Genomic DNA, 21,067 nt, shown 5'->3' with positions numbered 1-21,067 from the left:
TCTGCCACCCATCTGCTTCACGGGGCTGCTTTGCAGGGGGGATGCTGGGTGCTCTCCTGGGAGACTGGACTACAGAGTTTTTGCTTTTTTTTTGCCAGAAATCACCCCAGGAGCCTGATTTCAGAGCTGTGGAGCTCCCAGCTGAACCCAGGGACAGTGACAAGCCTGTGGCCCTCATGATGCTCGGGGCACCCTGAGCACACCATGGTCTGAGCTGGAGACCTGAAGCCACGGTTCATGGCTCCCTTGGCTAGAGCCAAAGAGACCCAAAAGCAGAACTCGCTGCCCCCTCAGGCCATGACTACCTGCCTTGCTGGGGAATCTGCCTGTATCCTGCACCTTCCCTTCCCTGCTAAACTAAAGATGAAGCGGAGCTCTTGGAGACATTCTTGCAGAGCTGATGCCTTCGATTCTGGAATAAACCACCTCCCGCTCCCCTGGGAGCTTCCCTCTGACACCGGTGGGCAGGTTTTGTCCGAGCTGGAACTGCTCGGGGCGTACGACCGAGAAGGTGAACACTGGGGCGAGAGCACAAGAGGCGTACCTGATATTGTCACGAGGACATTAAGGCCCTCGAGTACGTCCATCTGTTGAAATCGCCGTCTGTTGATGAGGTTGTAGACCTTCCCTTGCCCGCTTCGATCCAGCAGCATCAGACCATTTTCTGTGCCCACCAGCAGATTGACACCTGAAGAGGAGAGGGCAATGGGCACCAGGAGCCACGGCTGCTCCCGGGGACGACAGCCTGAGCTCGTCTCTGCCACCACCGCGATAGTGACCGATCCCAGCTAAGGCTGTGATCTTCCTACAAACGCCAAGGGTCACTCGTACAGCGCAGGGACTTGGGGACATTAGCCTTGCCCGGGACGGAGAAGGGGACAACCAGAGGCAGGGGCTCGGTTCTGCGATGACACGTTTGCGTTTCATCCCCAGCCGCACACTCCGGGGAGCTTTGCTGAGGGCACGGCGTGCTCAGGGCTTACCCCATAAAGCAGCACAGAGTATCTCCGAGTTGAAGCGCTTCTTGTATTTCCGTATCTCCGGGGTGTCGCTGTGGGGACGGATGTTGGTGGGGTTGACGTTCACCACCGAGATCTTCCGGGCTTCGTTCAGCTTGGCCTGCTCCTGTCTGAGCAGCTCACTGGTGAACAGGGCTTGCAAGGAAACACAAGACACGGAGGTGTGATGGATTAACTCTTCTGGCACCTCTTTTTTGGGACAGGAAGACGATACGTGGTTTATTTCCTGATGGGGGAGTCATCACAATGTTACAAGCTACTAGTCTGGAGAGGGATCATCAGGATTTTCTCATGGGTTGGAACCAACACCAAACCCATCAGCAGGTGATGTTCCCAGACCTCCAGCCCTGCCTACCAAGCTGGCCAGCACTATTCGCTGCCCGCCTGCCTGCATCCGACCATTTTCAATGACTTCAGAGCAACAGCCAGCTTGTTGGAGCAATTACCACCTCCCAGTTCTGCCAGGAACATTTCTTCCAGCTGCCCAGGCAGACAGGTGGGTGGATTTCTGCTGCTTCCCGTTTTCTCCCAGACCTTTCTGGTGACATTTCGTTAGTGGGACAGAAGACGTTGGATGGAAACGGGAGAACACAAGGATGCAGACATGAGCTATGTTTGGACAAGAGTAAGTGAAATGTGAAAGAGGTTCAGTGGCATTATTCAGGCTCCATGACCTGGTTTCCACGAGGCCCTCCCCTCTCAAACTGGCCACATTGCCTACCAGTAGCAGACGACTCTTCATCCTCATCTTCATCTTCATCAGTAGGCGAGGTCTGATACACTCTGGTGTCCACAAAGGGAGTGAAAGAGGCTTTGGTGCTACTTCCCATACCATACTGGAAAACAAACAGCAAAGAGAGAGCTCAGAGCACAGAAATAACAATAATTCTGTGTACGTGTGTGTATGTGAGACTTTCTAATCAGCAGATGCAGTGCCTGCCCCTGCGGTGCCCTTTTCGAGCCTTATATGAACATCTGCTTCTCCTCCCACATAACTAATCAGGAAAAACATTAAATTGGATTTGTGAGTGTCCATGAGCAACAGAAAACGAGAGGAGCAGGACCCGCTCTGCTCTCTTCTCTCAGGCAGAAGCACAGCACAGCCATGAGACCAGTTAGCGGAGAAGCCGCAGGGCCAGAGGCAAAAGTTGATGCAGGTAAAAACCAACTTGTCTGCATGTAACACACCTGCCTTTAAAAGCCCGCTCTGGGATGTCAGGGCAGCGAGGATTTGCTTTTCCCCCTCTCCCACCGTGCAGGCAAGGTTGGCAGGATGGTGCTGGGAGCCCCTGGAAAGCCCTGGCATGGGGCAAGCTGACACGGACCAGTGACCACCAGAGTAATTCAGAGAGCTGGAAAAGGTGGGACTGTTGCTTTCCTCGTGCCAAAGCCAAACGCTAACTAGCATGGTCTGGGCAAAGATTTTACTCCAACAGGTCATGGAAATCTATTTGAGGACCTGTAAAGCTTAGGCAGGAGAGCTCGTACAGCTGTAATACTGCTCTGCTTTTACTGCCTGTTATCTAGGGATTTGCTGGGCTAAGCCCAAAATATTGATCCCCCTGGAAAGTAGGAAAAGTCAGCTCTCTAGCAAAACACCTATTTTTCGTTCTGCTGGGCTGTTATTGCTGGTCCTCACACCTATAGCCGAGGCAGGACCCAGCAATGCCCCTCAGTTCGCCTGGCTGCTCCAGTTTTGGGAGGATCTGAAGTGCTGGAGGTGGAGAAAGCCTGGGGTAAGCAAGCTGTGCGGTGCTTTAGGGACAGCTTTTAAACAGGGGGTGTTTGAAAATGCATTGGACACTTGTCAGAAGACGGCATCCCTGACATTGCTCCATTCCCCTACAAAGTCTGGTCTTCAGCACATCTCATGCGGACAACACGTACGGTCGCTTGCAATTTCAATGAAGTGTTTTAAATTGTCTACAGCATTTCAGGTGAGACTGCAGAAAGGGCCATTTCTAAGCTAACAAAACTTAACCTGAAGGTATCGCAGGAAATGTCAGAGCCAAGACTCTGCCAAGGGAATTTGGGGAGGAACAAACTGCAACATCACATTGCTTTCTTTTTAAAGCCATTGCTTAGTTAAGGCAGAAAACGAGGCTAAGACCTTCTCCCAAGCAAAAGGAAATTCTTGCCTTGGGATTCAAAGCGGAGTAATTTTCCCCCCTCGTTCAGCAGCTTATTTTTCCTACTCCAGTATTTACCCAGGATACGCTTTATGTATGAGCTCCGTTGAGAGCTGCAACAGCAGCAAACCCCAAGTCACTCTGCAGCAGCACTACCGCTCGCATTTTTCTTCGTCAGGACATTCTCCCTCCCTGGAATAAATCTTCCTCAGCTTTCATGGCACCGAGTCACCAAAGCCCAGGCTATTCCCCATGCCCAACGCCACCGCCGCAGCCCCCGTGCCGAAACATGCCATGAGGACAAGCCCGTGCCGCTGGAAGCTGTACCAAAGCTGGGCTGGGCTCGTACGTGTCCTCCAGCGAGCCACAAAAAGATTTAGGGGCAAAAAACCATTGGGTATGAGACCCACCCTCGTGGCTTGGGGCACTCCAAGCATTTTGGGGCTGGCATCCACAGGTGAGCTGGCATCCATGCCCTGCGCCTGCCAAAAGCGCGCTGCGCATCCCGCTTCCCTCCTGTCTCCCTTCCCCTGACAGCCTGCCTGTTTCCATAGAAACGGGATGGATTTCCAAAAAGTACATGGTAACTGAGACCCATGGAAGGAGTTAACAGCCTGCGGCAGGGAAGGCTGCAGGAACAGACATCGCATTTACATACACAGTAGGGCCATATTTGTGTGCGCATGTAAGAGATCCTCGCTACTTTGTGCTTCCTTCATATCCAAGAAATACACAGTTTTTTCCCTGTGCTGGATGTGTTTTCCAGAAAACACCAACAATTCAAGGAGGAGAAAAATTCAGTATTTACAGGGATGCTTTCCAGCTGAGAGCCAGGTGCTTTCCGACAAATGAATTACGACGAAACCCCTCATTGCAATGCACCCAGCATTTCTTTTCTTTGCTCAGATCCAGCTATTCTCCCCAGAAGCTGGCATTTTAGTAACTTCCAAGTCTGTTATTTGAATATTAAGACCTCATCTTCCTCCAGGCCTTGTTCTACTGCCTATAAACCTCTGTGGGGGCTTAACAGAGACAGCACCAAGCTGCAGGATGAGGTCGTGCTTGCTTCCTTCTTTTTGCTCGCAGAACCATGAGTCACCTGGAAGCCTGCGAACTAAATCCCCAAGTTTCCACTTACACCCACTCCTGGCTCAGTCAGCCCTAAAAATGCAGTTTTAGAAATGGAAAAGATCTTCTTGGTTGGTATTCTATAAATGAATATATTTAAACCCAATCCTTGCCCATGTTTAAGCAGTCCCAGGATGACCGTGGAAGGTGTTACTTTCAAGATCATCTCTCTCATCACCGCTTTTAAAGGCAACGAGGAAATGGATAAAACCTTGAGGTCAAGTCATGCACCATCTGTTCTTATGTTTTATCAATGCTCAACTCCAAGCAATTTTTATTTTTATACTGCTAGTAAAAAGTACACCATAAAATGAGTACCTCATTTCTATGAAAGAGAATACGATGACAGAACTTTTGATGTACAACCAACAAAATGAAAAGAAAAAAATTAAATAAAATAGCTTATTTAGCACCAAATGGGTTGATTTCTCATGGGAAAAGAGAACTGTGCCTGGTTCCCACAGCTGGTGATGGTAAGCAGGACACATCGATTCCCTTGACTTATGTGGCACATCTTGTACTTCCTAGGACTTTTTACACCTTATACAACATTAACGTTCAATCGCATCCCTGTAAAACAGCTACCGAGGAGAAATACTTTGCCATGACAGGGAAGATGCAATTTTAAAGGTGTGCAGGTTTTTTCTAGTCTGAAGAACTATCCAGAATTTTGCTGGCTTTGTTTTTTGCTAACCTTTGGAGTCACATTAAGTATCAGAGATTGCACAGGTGGAAGCTGGGCCCAATTGAAGTTAATGGCATCACTGGCTCTCATAATTTTCTTGTATTTCCAAGTGTCAAAAAAAAGGGGCTTTCACATCTGTTGGCAGCGTTCAAGCCATCACCACCAAAACTCCAGCTGGTGGGCTTGAGATAAGACCTAACAGACATTTCTACCATCAGCCATAGACCCATATAGCAAAAACCCATCAGATGCCCTTGTATTTCCACTATGCTCACCCGCGTGGACCAGAAACAGAGAGAGAGAGAGAGAGAGAAAAGAGCCAAGAAAGCCAGGGAGGAAAGCAGGAAAGCCCCTTTACGAGGCAGAGATGTTAATACTTGTTTAAAGCGATGCAAAGGAGAAAGAGGAGCCCCCCACCACCTACTTCAGGCACCGAGTCCATGTCCTGCGCATGCGTGGAGACTCGCCCCAAGGCCTCGGTCGGCGTGCCCGCCGGCGAGTGGCTTTGCTGCACCAGGTCAGGGAGATTGATGTGACCTGCAAAGCCATTGCTGGCTGCGTGGCCAGAACGCTTTTTTTCACCAGAGGTCTGCAGAGACACAAGGCATGAGGAAGAAAGAGAAGGGGGGGAAAAAAAAAAAAAAGAGAAAAAGAAGAGAAAAAAACCAAACAAAACCAAGTCGTTGGCAGTCCCCCAGTTCCCAGAGCAAGCGCAGGAGAAGGACCCTCTCTGTTTCCATCCCCATGCAATCTGGCAAGCAGCAAACCAACCCCACACCCCAGGAGAAACGAAGACAGGATTAATCACAAAGTCAATACAGAGTAATTAGCCACGTTACAGCAAGAGAAGCCTGATCACCGTCATTTTGAGACGAGGAACGTAGGGCAGATTCTGCTCTTGCCACCATGGGTGCAAACCCCATGGCCAGCTCTCTTCCCACAAAGCCACCGGTGACAGCAGAATCTGACCCCTCGATCAGCGTTAGCCTTAACGGCTTTGCACAGCTACGGCAGTGAGTAGCCTGACTGCAAATGCCAACACAGCCCCCGTTGCATGTTTCTGTAACCCAAAACAGCAGTGAACAGCGGCAGCGTTGGCAGAACATCGGCAGAACGACTGGCATCTCGCTCTGCATGCAAGGATCCCGGGACTCGCCCGGGGTTCCCCTTCCTCTCCATCCCCACCTCGTGCATGGCAGGTGCGGGGAAGTTTCTTCCTTCCCTGCTTATTGTTTTGAGATATTTGCCATTTTGATGAATCCCACCTACCTGGAGCACATCAATGAGATCGTTACAGAGACTTGCCCGTTTATTTGGATTAGTGGAAAACTCCCTCTAAACAGGCTCGCCGAGTTTCTGACCAGTCCTGACAACATTTATCTTTTGATCGCTCGTTACCATCACCTTCAACCACTTTGCCATCGCACCAAAGAGTGAAAAGCCCTTTGCCCAAAGCCGAATGACCTCAGCGAGTCCGTCCTCTGATGGCTACGGCAGTGGTGGGGAGCAAACAGTAAGCACCCAGCATGAGGCTGCAGTTTGGGCTTCTTATCACGCCCCCTCCTCCCAAAGGGGTTTCCCAGCTGCCTGTCTTGCCTGTGGCTTTTAAACCCTTCTACGTCACTGGTTTTCTCATACGGCCTCGCTGCCATGGCACGTGTTTTACAGTTGTGATGCTTAACGCCAAGCTCCTTTCAGAAATTGCTGCCTCTTACAGCAGTGACCGTTCTCCTGCTCAACTGCATCACCCTCCCTGCCACAAGGATGCGCAGAGGGCTGCCCAGCCTGCGGCGATCCCTGCTCGGAACAGCCCCGTGCCAGTGAGGGATGAGGTGGGCTGTGCATTGCTGCCCGCCTCCAAAACTCATGGAGAAAGGCAGCCAACACGCTGTGACTTCTTCTGCTAACTCCTCCCTCTCTTTCAAAGTTGCATTCTTTTTTTCCCCCCCTCATACGTGAATATTTTATATAAAAGGCATTAAGAATTAAAATGCTGCTCACATCTAGTTTGCATTTGATCTAAACATTCTTCCTTTATGATTGCTGACTCCAAACTCCCCTTCCTTCTTCTCCTCTCCCATCCACCTCCTTTACGTGCTGGCAGGAGAGTGACTCCCCTGTTTTACTAACTGCCAGAGCCTTCTGCCCCCTCCCCAGGAGACCTGCTACCCGTCTGTTTTTCCAGCAGCATCGCCAGCACGTTCCAGCAACCAGGAAACCGAGAAACGCTGGGGGAGATCTTCCACAGCCAACCCAACGTGCCTCCTCTGCCTCACTCCTGCAGTACCATCCATCAGGATTGCTCCCACCGCAGCCTTACCTCCGCAATGCCAGAGCTGGGGGCTTGCATCCATGTGGGATGCCCAGTGCCCCCAGCAGCCGGCTTGCTGGGCGAGCGCAGGGTGGCTGGCTGGTGGGGATGGGGGCTTGGCCCTCCCCGAGCAGGACCAGCCCCTGGTAAAAGCCTCCAAATGCTCTATAAACACTGCACGCCTCTGACAGTTACACGGTGGCAAAGGTTGGGAAGAAGAGGGGAAACTTTGGGCCAGGTTCCAAGTGTATTAACTATATGCTGTAAATTGAAGATAACTTGATCGCCCGGAGCTGTTGTGGGATTACGGCAGAGTTATTTGTACGAGCATCCTCCCCACCGTGCCCTGGCATTACTCTTCACTGCTGTTTGTAGTTCTGAGAAACATTTGCACTTGACACATTTGCTCCGAGTGTAAATTGTATTAACGAGAGCGCTAACGAGCACAATTTACTCAGTCATTTTGTGTTCCGGACACACAGCACTGTTAGTTTTTGTGCTTACATGGGCAAAACCTCCTGAAGATGCTCCATGGAAATATTTGTTTTACAACTTACCTCCCTCACCATTAAAGTCCCTTCCCTTGAAATATTGCTAAACGTATCTGCATGGGAAGTCTCTAGCCCGTGGGTTGTCACCATTCCCAGGTTGTACGGCTCATTGCTTCCAGGAATTCCTGTTGGTCTGAGGACAGAATGGAAAAGCGTTAATGATGAATACTTCCTTTGCTAAACTAGATGAAAAATCCTCTAATACAGTATTATTTCAATCAGGGGAAGGCTTTGTATCTCACAGGAAGAAAAATTAGAAAATATATCCATTTAAATGTATGGGAAAATTACTAATGTCAGAAATACAGGACCAGGGTCAGGTTGATACACTACAGATACAGCACGGAGACCAAAGAGAAGGGCCTTTCTCATCCCAAGGTGCCGTGAGAGGAGCACTGATGAACAGGTAACAAGGAGTTGCAGTCCTGCTCTGCCTTATGTCATTTTTTCTACTTAAGAAAGTTTAAAAGAAATAATTCACTCCCTTTATTCCCCATCTCAACCCCTGAAAAGGGAACAGTGCATCAGAGCACCCGATGACAAAAGACAACAAGGGAGGGAATGGGATTTGGAGGAGGCGTGGGCAGGAGTACAAGTTGTGTCCTGTAGCTCTCTGCTGTTTTCCAGATGAAAATGTAGCCCTAACCCATGATTTCACCTTGAGTTTATTTCTGCGCTCCTATCTCAAGAGAGAGGCTGGAATTTATTCTCCAACGCATTAAATTTTAGGACTGCCTGCGAGTGGATATCGCAGGTGGTGAGCAGCCACCATTACTTTATTATTACATTCTTAGAAGACCAGCTGCTTAAATATAATTCAAACAAAACCAAAAGCAAATGACAAAGTGCCTCTGGATTACCCTGCCCTGCCTGTGTGCTGGAAAATGCCGATGGTGGTTATGAAGATGTTGCCGATGAGACCTGTTGCTTTGCATTTAAAAGCCATGCAGACCAGTTGCTTTCCATCAGTATGAAGTAATTCACTTTTTAACATGTCATCCCTGTGCACACCTACTTGTCAATGCCCAGAAGCTCACGAGAGAGCCTGGTAGCATGAAAAACCAACGCAAACCTGCATTAATCAAGGGGGTTACTGGTCTAATACGAGATGTGAGCCCCGGGGAGCCCAAGGTGGGACTGGCTCGATGATGGATCCTCGCCTGCATCAACGTTATGACTGGACAGGCATCACCAAAGCACTCCAAACAACAAGCGGTGTGCCATACTTCTGTGGCACCTTTCATGTGAGGAGCTCACACCTTCCTACCGTTAGCTTTTCAACTCCACCAAAGGATGAGAAAATAACACAATTATTCCAGTTTTAGAAATAAGAAAGCAGAGGCAAAGGAGGTTATGTTAACTTTGAAACCGTACAGTGAATGAATGACCGGCTGTGGTAGCCCTAAGGTCCCGAATTTCATTGGCGCGCAGTTTCCATGTCACCCTGCAAGAAATCCTTGGACACGGGCAAGAGCTGGCTTGCACAACTCGGAAGACAGGGAGCTGAAGGGAGTCACCCTAGTCTTCAGATGGAGGAAAAGGTATCTGCAGAGGTGGAAGGAGTAAACGGTCCCTCCTGTCCACTGGGACACAAAGCAATGGATGGGCTTATCCCGCAGCAGGAGAGACCTGGACCGAGCTGGAATGAAGAGCAGCCCAGTGCTCAAGGAGGATGCCCAGGGAAGTTTAAAAATGGGTTATATAAAGATCAGTTGGAAGGTGCAGGAGAAGAGGAGATGATCTGTCTCGGCCCCAGTTTTTAGTGAAAACCACTGAACATAAGAAAAGTAAAGCTCTGATACAAAAATGCCCAACTCCATCTAGTCTGAACGCGAGTTAAGGTTCCTTTTGTGAAATAAGGGTGTAAAGCCAAGCATCTGCTTTCTTTTTCCCCAGACACACAGCAGTGCGGCCATGCCTGCAGATACCCGCGAAGGCTTAGATACAGACAGAGCTCCTGCCATCTCACTGTGACACCAAGGGCTGCATCTTTGCGTTCGGTCTCCGAGGCATGTTCATCAACAGGACGTTACAGGGCAAGTGGCGTTCGGCTGGCAGCGGGTTAAGGGCATCCACCTTACCGCCATGCCTGCTGTCCGGCACATCTGGCTGCAAAGCATTTGGTGAGGTATTTTATCCACTGAAAAGTGCTGTGTCAAACCCAAGGTGTTTGGTGGAAGGATGTCAGTGCAGATTAACCACTCCCGATTAAACTCCTCTTCTGCGAGCAGCCCGAGGCCCCTTCTTGCACGCGTGACTGCCCATCCAACCGCTGCATATTCATAGCCATCCCTCTGTCTCCTGACTTTCTCCAACAAATTCCAAGAGCTCTGATTTTTCTTCTTCTGCTGGGAGGAAGCTCCGACCCAGGAGCTTGGCACTCTGCGTAACATGGACCCCTTAGGTCTCCTAACCACCCAGAGGGCTTCCCTGCCGCTCCACACCCCACTGCTATGAAGCCCAGCTACCCCTCTATCGACTAATAATTCATTTAGCAGGAAGAACGGAAATGAACTGATCAAAATGCAAATAATCCCCTAAAGCCTTCCCATAACTCCTCTGTGAATTCAAAGGGGCAGGGGCCAGACCCCACTGCCAGGCAGAGAGCCCCCAGAAAAGCCCCTGCAGTGCTAGTGCTGCAAAGCACCGGGCAGCGATGCTCCGCGAGCTCGCTCTGTGCGGTGACAGCTGTTTTGCGTGTGTTGAAGCTACGCTGCCCTCCTCCCTCATCTAGAGATATTCAAAAGCACAAGTGTCCCCAGGTGCCCATAATGGGGCACAATAGTGTAGTCTCCTGACTTTTTCATTTCAGCGTTTTAGCCCAGCACGTTTTGCTGCCTGCAGTGACTGAGCCAAGGACAAAAATCAAAGACAAAGATTTAGGATTATTATAATCCTGGCTCTACCAGTTGGCACTGGGCAGGCCACCAAGTACTGCACTTCAGCACGGCTTGATTTGGGGCAAGACCAGGCTCAAGAGCAGGCAGAGCTTTAACATGCCATCCCTGTGGGCAGGACCCAAGGTGTGGAGGAGGTCAGGTGCGTCCACTCTGGCAAAAAACCCGCCTTGCTCATCAGCAGGAACAGGTCCATCAGCTTGGAGTCCAAGTTCACCGAACGTGCAGTGAAATAATTCAGTTTTTCCCATCAAGGATCTCTAGTTTGGACCGGGAAAAAGACTCATCTGAGTAAATTATCCCTTGCGACCGTGGCACCGTTCCCAGCGCCAGCCACCAAACACCAATGCGCTTTGGACACGTCCCATATCACAGCTACTGCCCCTCCAGACCGGGACACACCGTGGTTTCACAGTTTGCCCCCCCAAAAGAAAGCGCTTCTTACATAAGCCGTGGGATGTCACTGACAGGCACGGTCCCGTCATGCGTCTCGTTTTCGCCATCCTCCTCCTCCTCCTCGCTGCTTTCCGACTCCTCGCTGGAGGAGGAGTAGTCCGTCACCTTCTTCAGGGGGCGATTGGTTTCTTCGATGCGCAGCTCCCTCAACTCTTTGGCTAAGGCCGTCAGATCCTAAAGGGGATGGGGGCAAGAAAACAAGAAAGCGATGGCTATTATATTCAAAGCGAGGAGAATGTCACATACATCTCTTCAAAAGCCAATGCTAACAGCACGAGCAACAAGAAATAGCTTTACAGAGTCGTTACAAACATGAGACGAACGTAAGACAATGTTTGTAGCATGTAGCATTTATTAAACAAAACAAAACTGATTTACGCTCACTGAAAAATCAATAGCCAACCTCTTCTTTTTCTGTTTGGAACGTGTATGTGCATATATATACACACACTTATATGTATATACACGACAAAATTATATTTGTTGGAAAAGGTGAAGTTCAGTCACCATCATAGTAAACTGGAAAACAACATCATTTCAAAGATTGGCTCGGAGAATTTCTCCTGCAGGGTTTTCTCTTCTTTCAAACTTCTCAAAGAGACCCCGTAATTGTATTTATTCTGTAATAAATGCATTTGGGAAGGAAGCAATGACAGAATCTCCCATGGAGTGGTGCAATCGCCACGTCAAGAGCTGCTTCCGTGGTGAGTCTCCGCTGTCGGGCGGCTGCCGAGAGGCGGTGAGGAGCACGAGGAGAAGCGCCCAGCTCAGCCAGACTTTGGAGTCACAGCTCTGAGTCAGCCACACGATCAAAAAAAAAAAAAAAAAAAAAAATCCCTCAGCGGGACTCATTAAGCACTTTATGTGAGATGTGGCAGCCTACAAGCTAAGGGAAAAAAAAAAAAAAAAAAGAAAAAAAAAAGCCTTGAAACAAGAAAAAAGATAGGAGCACTCCCAAAGCCTAGTAATAATTTTTCAGTTTACCATGACTTTGATGAGGTCTCAGACCCGACAGTCATATAAAATAGACACTGCTATTTCAAAACAAGGAACATGGCAGGCACCGTGTAGAAAAGAGACTTTTTGTTATCTTACATGCTTTTATAGCAATGCAGGGGGAAGCAGTAGGGCAGAAAAGCATGAGAGCTCGAATTAGAATGGGTTAGAGAACTCTGTTGCACAAGACATGCACATGACGAACAAAGCATCGCAATTGTCAGTCTTACCATTTCTCCCTATATTAGTGACCGAGGTAGGCATCAGTGCATTCGGTCAGAGATAAAGGATTAGGGAGAAAGAAACTCATTGAAAAAGACTAAATTCCACAATTGTCTTACGGCCATACTCTCATTTACTGCATTTCCAGTTTACCGTTCCAGCAGGGCGACTACGGCAATATTAATTACGGTTGCAAAGGGAGCTCTTAAAATCTATCTCGTTGACATGTGAAGAAAATGATGGAAAACCTCTATGGCTGAGATGCAAACCCAGTTTATTTTTTAATCGTGAAGCAGGAATATTTTGCAAGCAATTTGTACTCTGGTTATTGATGACCCACACCTCCCGGCGGGCTCCCACCAGTGGACAGCCGCACATTCTGCTCCCAGGTCTGCCCTGCCTGCCCTCTGACGTAGAGGAGAGACTCCCATGGACGTCAGAGAGCTTTGCATCAGACCTGTAAATATTAGTATACAGAAAAAAAAGCTTTTTTTTTTTTTAAAAAAAAAGGATCAATCCCTGCTTCACAGCAGGTACCTGTGATGGGTGTTATATATCTCTCTCCAAATGCTCTCTGTACCTTTAAAGAAAGGCTCTTTATCATGATTAAAGAGAGAACGTGGTATTTCAAGGGTTTATTTTCGATGCCAACGTGTTTGGGATTGAAATACAGTCAAATCTGCAGTCACGACAACTAATTATTTCAATTAGTGCTGTAGCAGCTTCTATGATATGATTGTTTCTTTTCCTAAATAAGAATCAATGACAATTTCAACAGCTTAACAATGCTTTCTATTTAGAGTATAAAACATGCTCTTTATTGAGCACTTGCCTTTGAGTTGGCTTAGAGCCTTCTCAACTTTAAAAAGGACTTCAGGACTGTGTAAGAGCCTCTTAAAACTGCAGCTAGATTTCCTGCAGTGCAGGATTAGGACTGAACCCTTCCCTATCACAGCCACGGACTGTGAAAATTACTTCTTTTTTGCACCTTCCATTTCTAATGTGCTTCAAAGCACCCTATCAGCTTTCTTTGGTCATCACTAGAAGAGAGTCAAGTATTTTAAAAATCAGCTTAATTCATTTTTAATAACTAATTTGGAAGTTATAACAGCAATAATACTCCCAGACAATATCATCAGATAACTTGTGTTTCCTAGTTAAAGCTTTGCCTCGGGATGGTTAATTCTTTGATGCTATCATTTTCTCTAAGTAATGAGCACTTTGTAAGATTAAACGGCTTCACTGAGCTGTTCTTGGACCAAAAACAATCTGACAACTAGAAAGAAAGTGTTCTGTAGTTCCACATGTGTATGAAATGTTATTACTGAGGGTGACATAATATGTAAGTTAGCAGTATCAGTGCTCTTTAATTACTTTTAATTACAAAGCCTTCTTTAGATTTAATATTTGCTGGAATCAAGTCAGATTGGTTTCCAAAATCACATAGCTCATTGAACTTGAATTTAGCACACATGCTGCCTCTATTTAGACACTGATTTATGTGCTTTTTTCTTAACAAAGCACCTCATTAAACAAAACGCATAGCTCATGTTTTATCCAAGAGAGCAAGTTAACTAACCAGCACGTCTTCCTTCTTTCCTCTCTTCTATTTTTAGAGGAAAGAGGCTGCAGGAGAGCCTGCTGATACCAGTGCCTTCCATTACGGCCCTGCAGTTCCCAGCATCAGCAGTGTGTGCACAAGCGATGCACGTGTGAGGCAAGCTGAATGCTGAATCAGGAATGTTTGGTCTTTTCCCGTGAACATTTAAACATTCACCATCGCCAGAGGCAAACACATCTAAAATATTATCATACGGTGAAAAAGGTGTAATTCAGGACTCTTAATTTTATTTTTAAGAGGATGGATGAAGACTAGCATTGCCCATCAACATCCAAGACGGCTCCGCTGACTCTGGCTTTACAGCTGACGGTCTGGTCCACGAGAATGAATTACCCACTGTATTCCGCTGCTCTGTTTCCCTTTATTTGCCAAGCGCCTTCGTTCGAATTAGGCTTAAAACGCATTGCAAATAGCGCTCGATGGCCCCACTGAAATCAGTGAGCAGCCGGGGGCTGTAGCTGAGAGCAGGATGCGGTGAGCGGCGCGGGCTGCCCGGACCACTTCCACTGGCACAACAAACCTCCGCTCTCGCTCTTTCTCTTTCAAATATGCCGAAGAACGGCAGCGCCGTGTGCTCCGTGCGTGAACGTCGGGGTGCTTCTTGCCACGGCCTCCATGCAAGTGGTCTGGCCAGCGGGTTTCAGGCAGCCCACGGCTGAGCAAGACACACCGGCAGCACCGCTCCCCTCCCCGCGGGCAGGCTCCCTACACCGAAACGCAATCGTTCGGCCTCCCGTATGACCCGAGACTGCATCGCCACCTTTTTCAACGTCAAGCACCAAGAAAACCCGGTTCGATATTAAGCGCTAACTAGTCAACCTTGCACAGGCATGACCCACTGAGAAAAGATATCACTAACCTCATCTATAGCTTTCTTATAGCTCTGTGGGTAAAGGAAGAATAATCAGCATCAGAGGAAACAGATCGGGACAGGAAAAAGCCAGAGGAAGGGCAAGCAGGTTAGAAATAAAATTAGAATTGTTAGCTCAATGCTGTGGAGTGTAGAGAAAAAAAAACAACATCAACAAAACATTAATAGACATTAAAAAAGAGAAGCAGTGGAAATTCGTTTCGTTATTAGGCCGAGACTGCAGTTTTAAAATACAAACATCAACAGCATTAAACCAGGAGGAAACACTTCGGATGAGATTTTGCTCAGAATAGTAAAACGGGAGTGTGCAGAGACCACCACCAGGTTTGGTTTTAAGCTGTGAAGGCTGTCAGGGGCCGGTCGCCCAGCCTCCCCGAGCAGAGCATCCCTCCGCCGGGCTGCTGCGGGGGGACATGCAGCACGGAACACAACAATGTGCCATCGGCAACCACTGCGCCCAAGCTAGCAAAGCCCTTAAGCATCTGCTTCACGTGAAAACACAGGCTTAAGTGCTTTCCCCTAGATTTGGGCTCCTGATAAAAACTCATGCACTCTCTTAAGCATTCAAATCTCCCACGGGCTCTCGCTGTACCGCCGCTTTCCAGTCTCTCCGCTGGAGGAGCAACAGCACTAGCCTCTTTTTTGGGGTCCCCGTGGTTGTGCTACCGCACTGGAGGGAAACGTGGCCAAGCTGGCTGGCAACATTCCCACAGGAAATAATTTAAGACTCACAGCAGGTCGGCTCGGTCGTGTCACGTCCCTGTTGTCTTCCTGCTTTACCTTGGCGGGCTCATGGGAGAGCACGGGGGACCCTTCGGGCTTGGCGTTCCCTGGGCAAAAGGCAAGCGGAGAGAGTGGGAATTAAAATGCTGCTGAAAGCTGTCGCTGCGTCCTGTCACCTGGGACAGGTGGGCACAGGGGCTTCATCATCATTTGCTTCTGTTGTTTCGAAAAACCCTCCTGCTCCTCTCTGCTTGACTGTCACTGCAACAAGTCTCCATCAACACAGCAACAGAAGCCCTAATCCAGCCCCACCTCCACTGACAGCCCTCTCGCAGCATTACTGCCCTTTTTTCTACTAAAGAAACAAATTCGCTTTGCAAAAGAGCAGGGCATGTGATAAATTAAAAGCTCTGCAGCATCTGACATTGCTAGGACATTATTTGTCACAGGATTCCTCATTAGTAAAAACAAAACCAAACCAAAAAGGACAATTGGTGATAAACTCCTTTTATTGACTACCTAGAGGAGTGATGACTTCCACAACAGACATATCATCTTATGGCCAAGTCATAAAAAATTCAAAGCATGGAGGCAGCGTTTGTTTTAATGTGCTTCAGCCCTGGGGATTTATACTGCAGGGCTGTGCCAGAAATGCAGATGTATGGGTTGTATGTGCTTTAGCAACTCCCACTGCAATTAAACAGGGGAATGGAGTATCTTTAAGAGCGGCTCTAAGACGAGAGGAAACAATTCGGCTAGGAACATAAACCCAGTGTCAGCATGGCTGCCTGGTGAAAGCATTTTGGAGAAAGCTTCTTATGGGCTAATTCACTCCTCTGCGCCCCTCTCAGGCTTTGCACAAAGATGATGCTCAAAAAAAATACTATATACCCACCAAAAGTGAAACACACTCCCAAAGAAACCATCACAGAAGAAGTGAGTTTGGGTCAATAAAGTTAGGAAGCTTGTTTACCCTAAAGCATAATCCCCATCTCCTTTTGTACACGCTACTTGGCACTGTGATGCCAAGTGCAGGAGTGACACGTGCTGCCGTGGGCATCCTACATCAGCGTCCAGGCAAAAGGGAGCGTCAGCATCTCTGTTTGCAAGGAGGCCAGCTGGTCACAGAAGTACATCAGAAATGATGAATCCTTTGGTTTTTTAATTTTTTAAAAAACATACATGAGATCATGGACCTCTTGCCCTTCCTGCTTATCAAACAAGCCTCAGACAGCGCGCCTGGTGCCAAGGGACGTTTTCAAGAACCTCACCTCTGACTCTGTTGCGCTCGCTGGAGCCAGCCTGGGAGCCGGGCTGGGAGCCGCCCTGGGAGCTGGGCTGGGAGCTGGGAGTGCTGGAGCTGGAGGAGCTGCCGCTGCTGGTCCTCTGCAGCGGGCTCTCCACGATGGGCTCCGTCCTCCTCAGGTCTGGGTTGCTGCAAGAGCGCAAAACAGAGGGGTTACCATCAGCCGGTGTCACACGCACCTCCGGGGCTTCAGATCCTTCCCACGCTGACGGTCACAAAGGTGAGGAGACACCTTCTCTGCTGGAGGAGACAGGGCTGAGGTTTTCTCTTCCGAAGCTATTGAGCCGGCAAGCCCCACCGAGGGACTATGCAGAATTAGGCACATCTTTGTGCAGGTGCACCATAACCACGACGACAAATTGGCTAGAGAAGCTTTCTACCCTTATTTTGCCAAATTTGGCAAAAACTAAAAGATTCTTTGCTCAGAACTCCCTTTCAGCCTGTAGATGTGCAATGCTGGAGTTATCTAATGAACCACCAATAGTCACCATAAAAGCAGGAATTTGCGAATAGCTGTTAGACAGAGAAAGAAATATTTCAGTGAAGGAAGGACCTCAAGTTTGCAACAAGGCTGCAGATCACTTTTACCACTTATTCAAACTGCCCAATTTTCACGGCTTCACTTCAAACTTGCATCAGATACCCGCTTTTCTTCCTTGATTTCTCTCACCCTTGTGAACATACATAAATCTAGAACAAAAAGTGTCCTTGATACACAAGGAGTGACTAATATCTCTCTGGGTATCAGATGCCTTCAGAAAATTAATTCTTATTTGGCACTGAAATGACATCAGAAGACATGTTCACGCAGAGTTATGCAATTTGGTTTTATACAATATTTCTGTTAAGTGATCTTATTATTCAAAGTCCTATTAAAAATGCATAGAAAGCTTTCTCCGTCAAGTCCAATTAGGACTTTGCGTACATAAAAATGATGCAGTAATAGTGCCACATGACATAATGCAATTGCACATGAAGTGCAAGGTCTGTGGGGTGTGCACAGCGCATCCCTCGGAGAACAACCACAATGGTGCTAATGGTGCAAGGGCCCATCGCCTTAACGGGGTTGTTGGCAGAATTGTCTGGATACTGCCTAGCATGGATATTATATAAAATCCCTGCCAAGTGTTATCTTGCATTGACACAGGTGGCTATTAAAATGCTGAGAGCAAGACAGTAACTTTCTGTGTGCAAGGAAATATCCCCTCATTTGTTACAATAGGGTGACAAATAAAAGAGAGCGTATTTTAATAATATTTACATTTATGCATGGGAGGAATCAAGAACCAACAGGAGTGGTTAAAAAGGAAAATTGGAGAAATGCTACATTACTGTGAGAGAAATGAAATGTGAAACCATTTCATGGAATACTTAGTTTAATGGACATGGTAGCATCCTAATAATTTCCAATTTTCATCAAACTGAAGGCCTCCAGCTCACATGATGACATGTCCTTAGCTAAATTATATTCATGAAATGTATTTGAATAAAATAATACCAACGTATTTACCTGCACGAACCAGGACTGGGACCGAGAGGCTGTAGCAAACACTGGGCAACCTTCAGCTTGAATCCCAGACTCCCATTATCCTTTTTACTTTCAATACTATCACTTGCTAAGACCATGCAGTCCAACATCTCTCCGCATTTTAAATTGTCCTTCCAGCAACAGCTAATTAGAACAACAACATTTTCAAGCATTCAAAATGCTTCAGCCTTGAGCAATAAAGAGGAACCGACCATGGTATGAATGGGGTTTTGTCTAATTTTAAAAAGTAACAACACCAAAAAAAGATTCTTCCTCCTTCTGCTAACCCTGCCAGCTTCTCTAGGCTGCTGCCCACTGTATGCGCGTTTGCTGATGCACGGTCGGGGCACTGAGCTGGAAAGAAAGTCCATACGCCTTGACATGGTGACAGCACACGGCTATGAACGTCCCAGCGTTCGCTTTTTGACCTCACCCTGAAAGGACAAGGCAGGAAGAAGAAACCAAGGAGCTCCATCACACAAGGCTACGTGGACACGTATTTACCCTGAGATTTGCCCATCAGAGGCCTAGATCTGCCCACGGTGCTCTGCAAACCAGAGACAAGCTCTCGCATGACTAAGCCATGTTTTTTCCATCTAGCTCTGAGCAGAGCCTGTCAAGTCCCCTGCTCGTTTTAATCGTGCCCAGGGATAGCTCCGACACGGCAGCGACTGGACCGCTGCTGTGGTGCAGCATCCTTCCTCGGGATGCTACGAGCGCGCCCTGCACACCGCCGTGCCAGAGAGCTGGATCTGGCTAAGCTAAAGGCCCTAGTCCTGGGAAGCCGAAAGGAATTTAATCCTTGATCTACACCTAAGGAAGATCTCACCAAGCTGTATCAGCGTCTGCCCCTCAGCACATTCCTCAGTCGTTATCTGTGAAAAGCTGCTCCGACGCATAGGAAACGTATGGTACGTATCACTGAGATCTCCCCACTGGCTTACAGGGATCCCTTTATACGCAAGAGGTGACCCTGGGAGAACCAGAACCTAATTCCACTAAAGGGAGCGCCCAAATTCCCGTTCGACCCCACAGCAGCAGATGCAGCGTCCCAACTCCAAACCCTGCAATGCCCAGGAATGGATTCAGCCTGGGGAGCAGAGCCTCCAGGGATCCAAGGGCTCACAGCCTTTGGTGTCAGTACGAAATACTGACGAAATGCAAAAGTTCATCCCGGTGACAAGAGAAGCACTGCAAATCTCGTGTTGTCACCAGTCAGCAAAAGCAGGGCTAAACCCCAGCCCGTGTTCGGGTTCTCCAGCCGGGCGATGCCAGGATCACTCCTGCCCGTCCCGCTCGGTGTCCGTACCTTGCCCGAATGGGCTGGGAGCCCAGCCGGGGCCCCAGGGCGCTGCCGTTGCCTGGGGAGTTCTTCCTCGCCAGAGCAGGGGATATGGAAGTGGTTCGTTGAGGCACCTGGAAAAGAAGGGAGACATTTGCCGTCACTCGCTCTGCCCCACCACGTCGGGCGGCCGTGCGCGCATCTGAGAGGTCACCTTTCAGCACTGCCTTAAGACTTGATTTACGATTGATTTCCCACTGAGAGGTAGGCAACATTTATAGCAATTATAAACCACAAAGCTCTCGGCTTTTAGAAGGAATCGCCTGAGCGTGAGACAGAAACAAGCTGCAAAGCTGCAGTCAGGGATGCTCCCGGCAGAGGAGCCCGAAGCAGCACACAGAGCAGCCCGGCTACCATCAAACAGGGCATTTATTATTTCAAAAACGAAGGTACGCACACACACACATATACATAATTTCAATCTAACAAAACCCGGAAAAGTATTGTTTTGAAGGTAAAATTCAGACCGAAGTGCATTTCAGCAGCCACAGTGGAGTTTTTAGCATCTCTAGCTCAGATTTAACACATGCCAGCAGAGAGAAGGTGTCGACCAGTGAACAAACAAGAGGACTGAGTAGCGGGAAGATCCAGACCGACCCACCTAATGCTCGCATGAAACCCCATGACCTTCGCATGCCACTGCCAAAACCCCACTGCCGGCAGGACAGCTCACCGTCAACGCCGCCGGCAGAAACCCAAAGGCAGCCGCAGCCGACACGTGCTACGGCAGGCGACCCCGGAGCCCTGCCTCGTCCTGCGGGAGCACGGGCATCGCCACGTGGCCGCCGGCGCGGTGGTCTCATCCCCCGGCAGCGCGGGCTGACGTGGAGAGGCACGATGACACTCACCCCGCAATACCTTGCACCAGGTAACAAGGGCTCGGCGGGATTAGCAAAAAAAGGGTTAGGTGGGGTTGGGGTTTTTTTTTTGAGAATAAACACGCAGTTATGTTAGGCGAGATAAAAAGATTCAGAGAGCGAGCGAGTTTTATATTCCGTGGCATCGCTAGCTACAGCTTGTCTCGTTAAAAAACAATCTTCCCCTCCGGGTAGGGTACTCTGCAGTCAGGACTTGGGGAGTTTTTTACCTTCCTCTGAAGCATCCAGCCGTAAGCACTGGCAGAAACAAGACCCCGGACCACAGAGACAGCCGGCTCTGCCTCACGGGGCAGGCCTTTCGTTCCCGCTTACAAACACATCAAAGCCACTTCGGGCAGTAAAATGCGAAGTCAGACTCCTCCTGAGTATTACTGCTGATACGACAGCCTTAAATGTGATCTGGT

General features: G+C 48.5%; 1 protein-coding gene across 7 annotated transcripts in view; it reads right to left on the bottom strand.

Moving 5' to 3' along the window:
- Window positions 1-21,067, bottom strand: part of TNIK (TRAF2 and NCK interacting kinase) — a 167,672-nt gene that overhangs the window by 8,722 nt on the left and 137,883 nt on the right. For 4 of the 7 annotated variants that reach the window (XM_069792725.1, XM_069792724.1, XM_069792731.1 and 1 more), the window contains 10 exons: window positions 19,753-19,859; window positions 16,881-17,044; window positions 15,619-15,716; window positions 14,875-14,898; window positions 11,166-11,350; window positions 7,830-7,956; window positions 5,386-5,550; window positions 1,741-1,855; window positions 984-1,154; window positions 545-688 (listed from right to left, as the gene is read on the bottom strand). In XM_069792725.1, coding sequence (XP_069648826.1) covers window positions 545-688; window positions 984-1,154; window positions 1,741-1,855; window positions 5,386-5,550; window positions 7,830-7,956; window positions 11,166-11,350; window positions 14,875-14,898; window positions 15,619-15,716; window positions 16,881-17,044; window positions 19,753-19,859 — 1,300 coding nt within the window. The remainder of the gene's footprint in view (window positions 1-544; window positions 689-983; window positions 1,155-1,740; window positions 1,856-5,385; window positions 5,551-7,829; window positions 7,957-11,165; window positions 11,351-14,874; window positions 14,899-15,618; window positions 15,717-16,880; window positions 17,045-19,752; window positions 19,860-21,067) is intronic. The other 3 variants (XM_069792726.1, XM_069792728.1, XM_069792729.1) reach the window with 2 other exon arrangements.

The sequence above is a fragment of the Haliaeetus albicilla genome, chromosome 9 (assembly GCF_947461875.1).
Source record: "Haliaeetus albicilla chromosome 9, bHalAlb1.1, whole genome shotgun sequence".
In the NCBI taxonomy this organism is placed as follows: Eukaryota; Metazoa; Chordata; class Aves; order Accipitriformes; family Accipitridae; genus Haliaeetus; species Haliaeetus albicilla.
The sequence above is the reverse complement of the archived record's forward strand: the minus strand, read 5'-3'. Positions and strand labels throughout refer to the sequence as shown.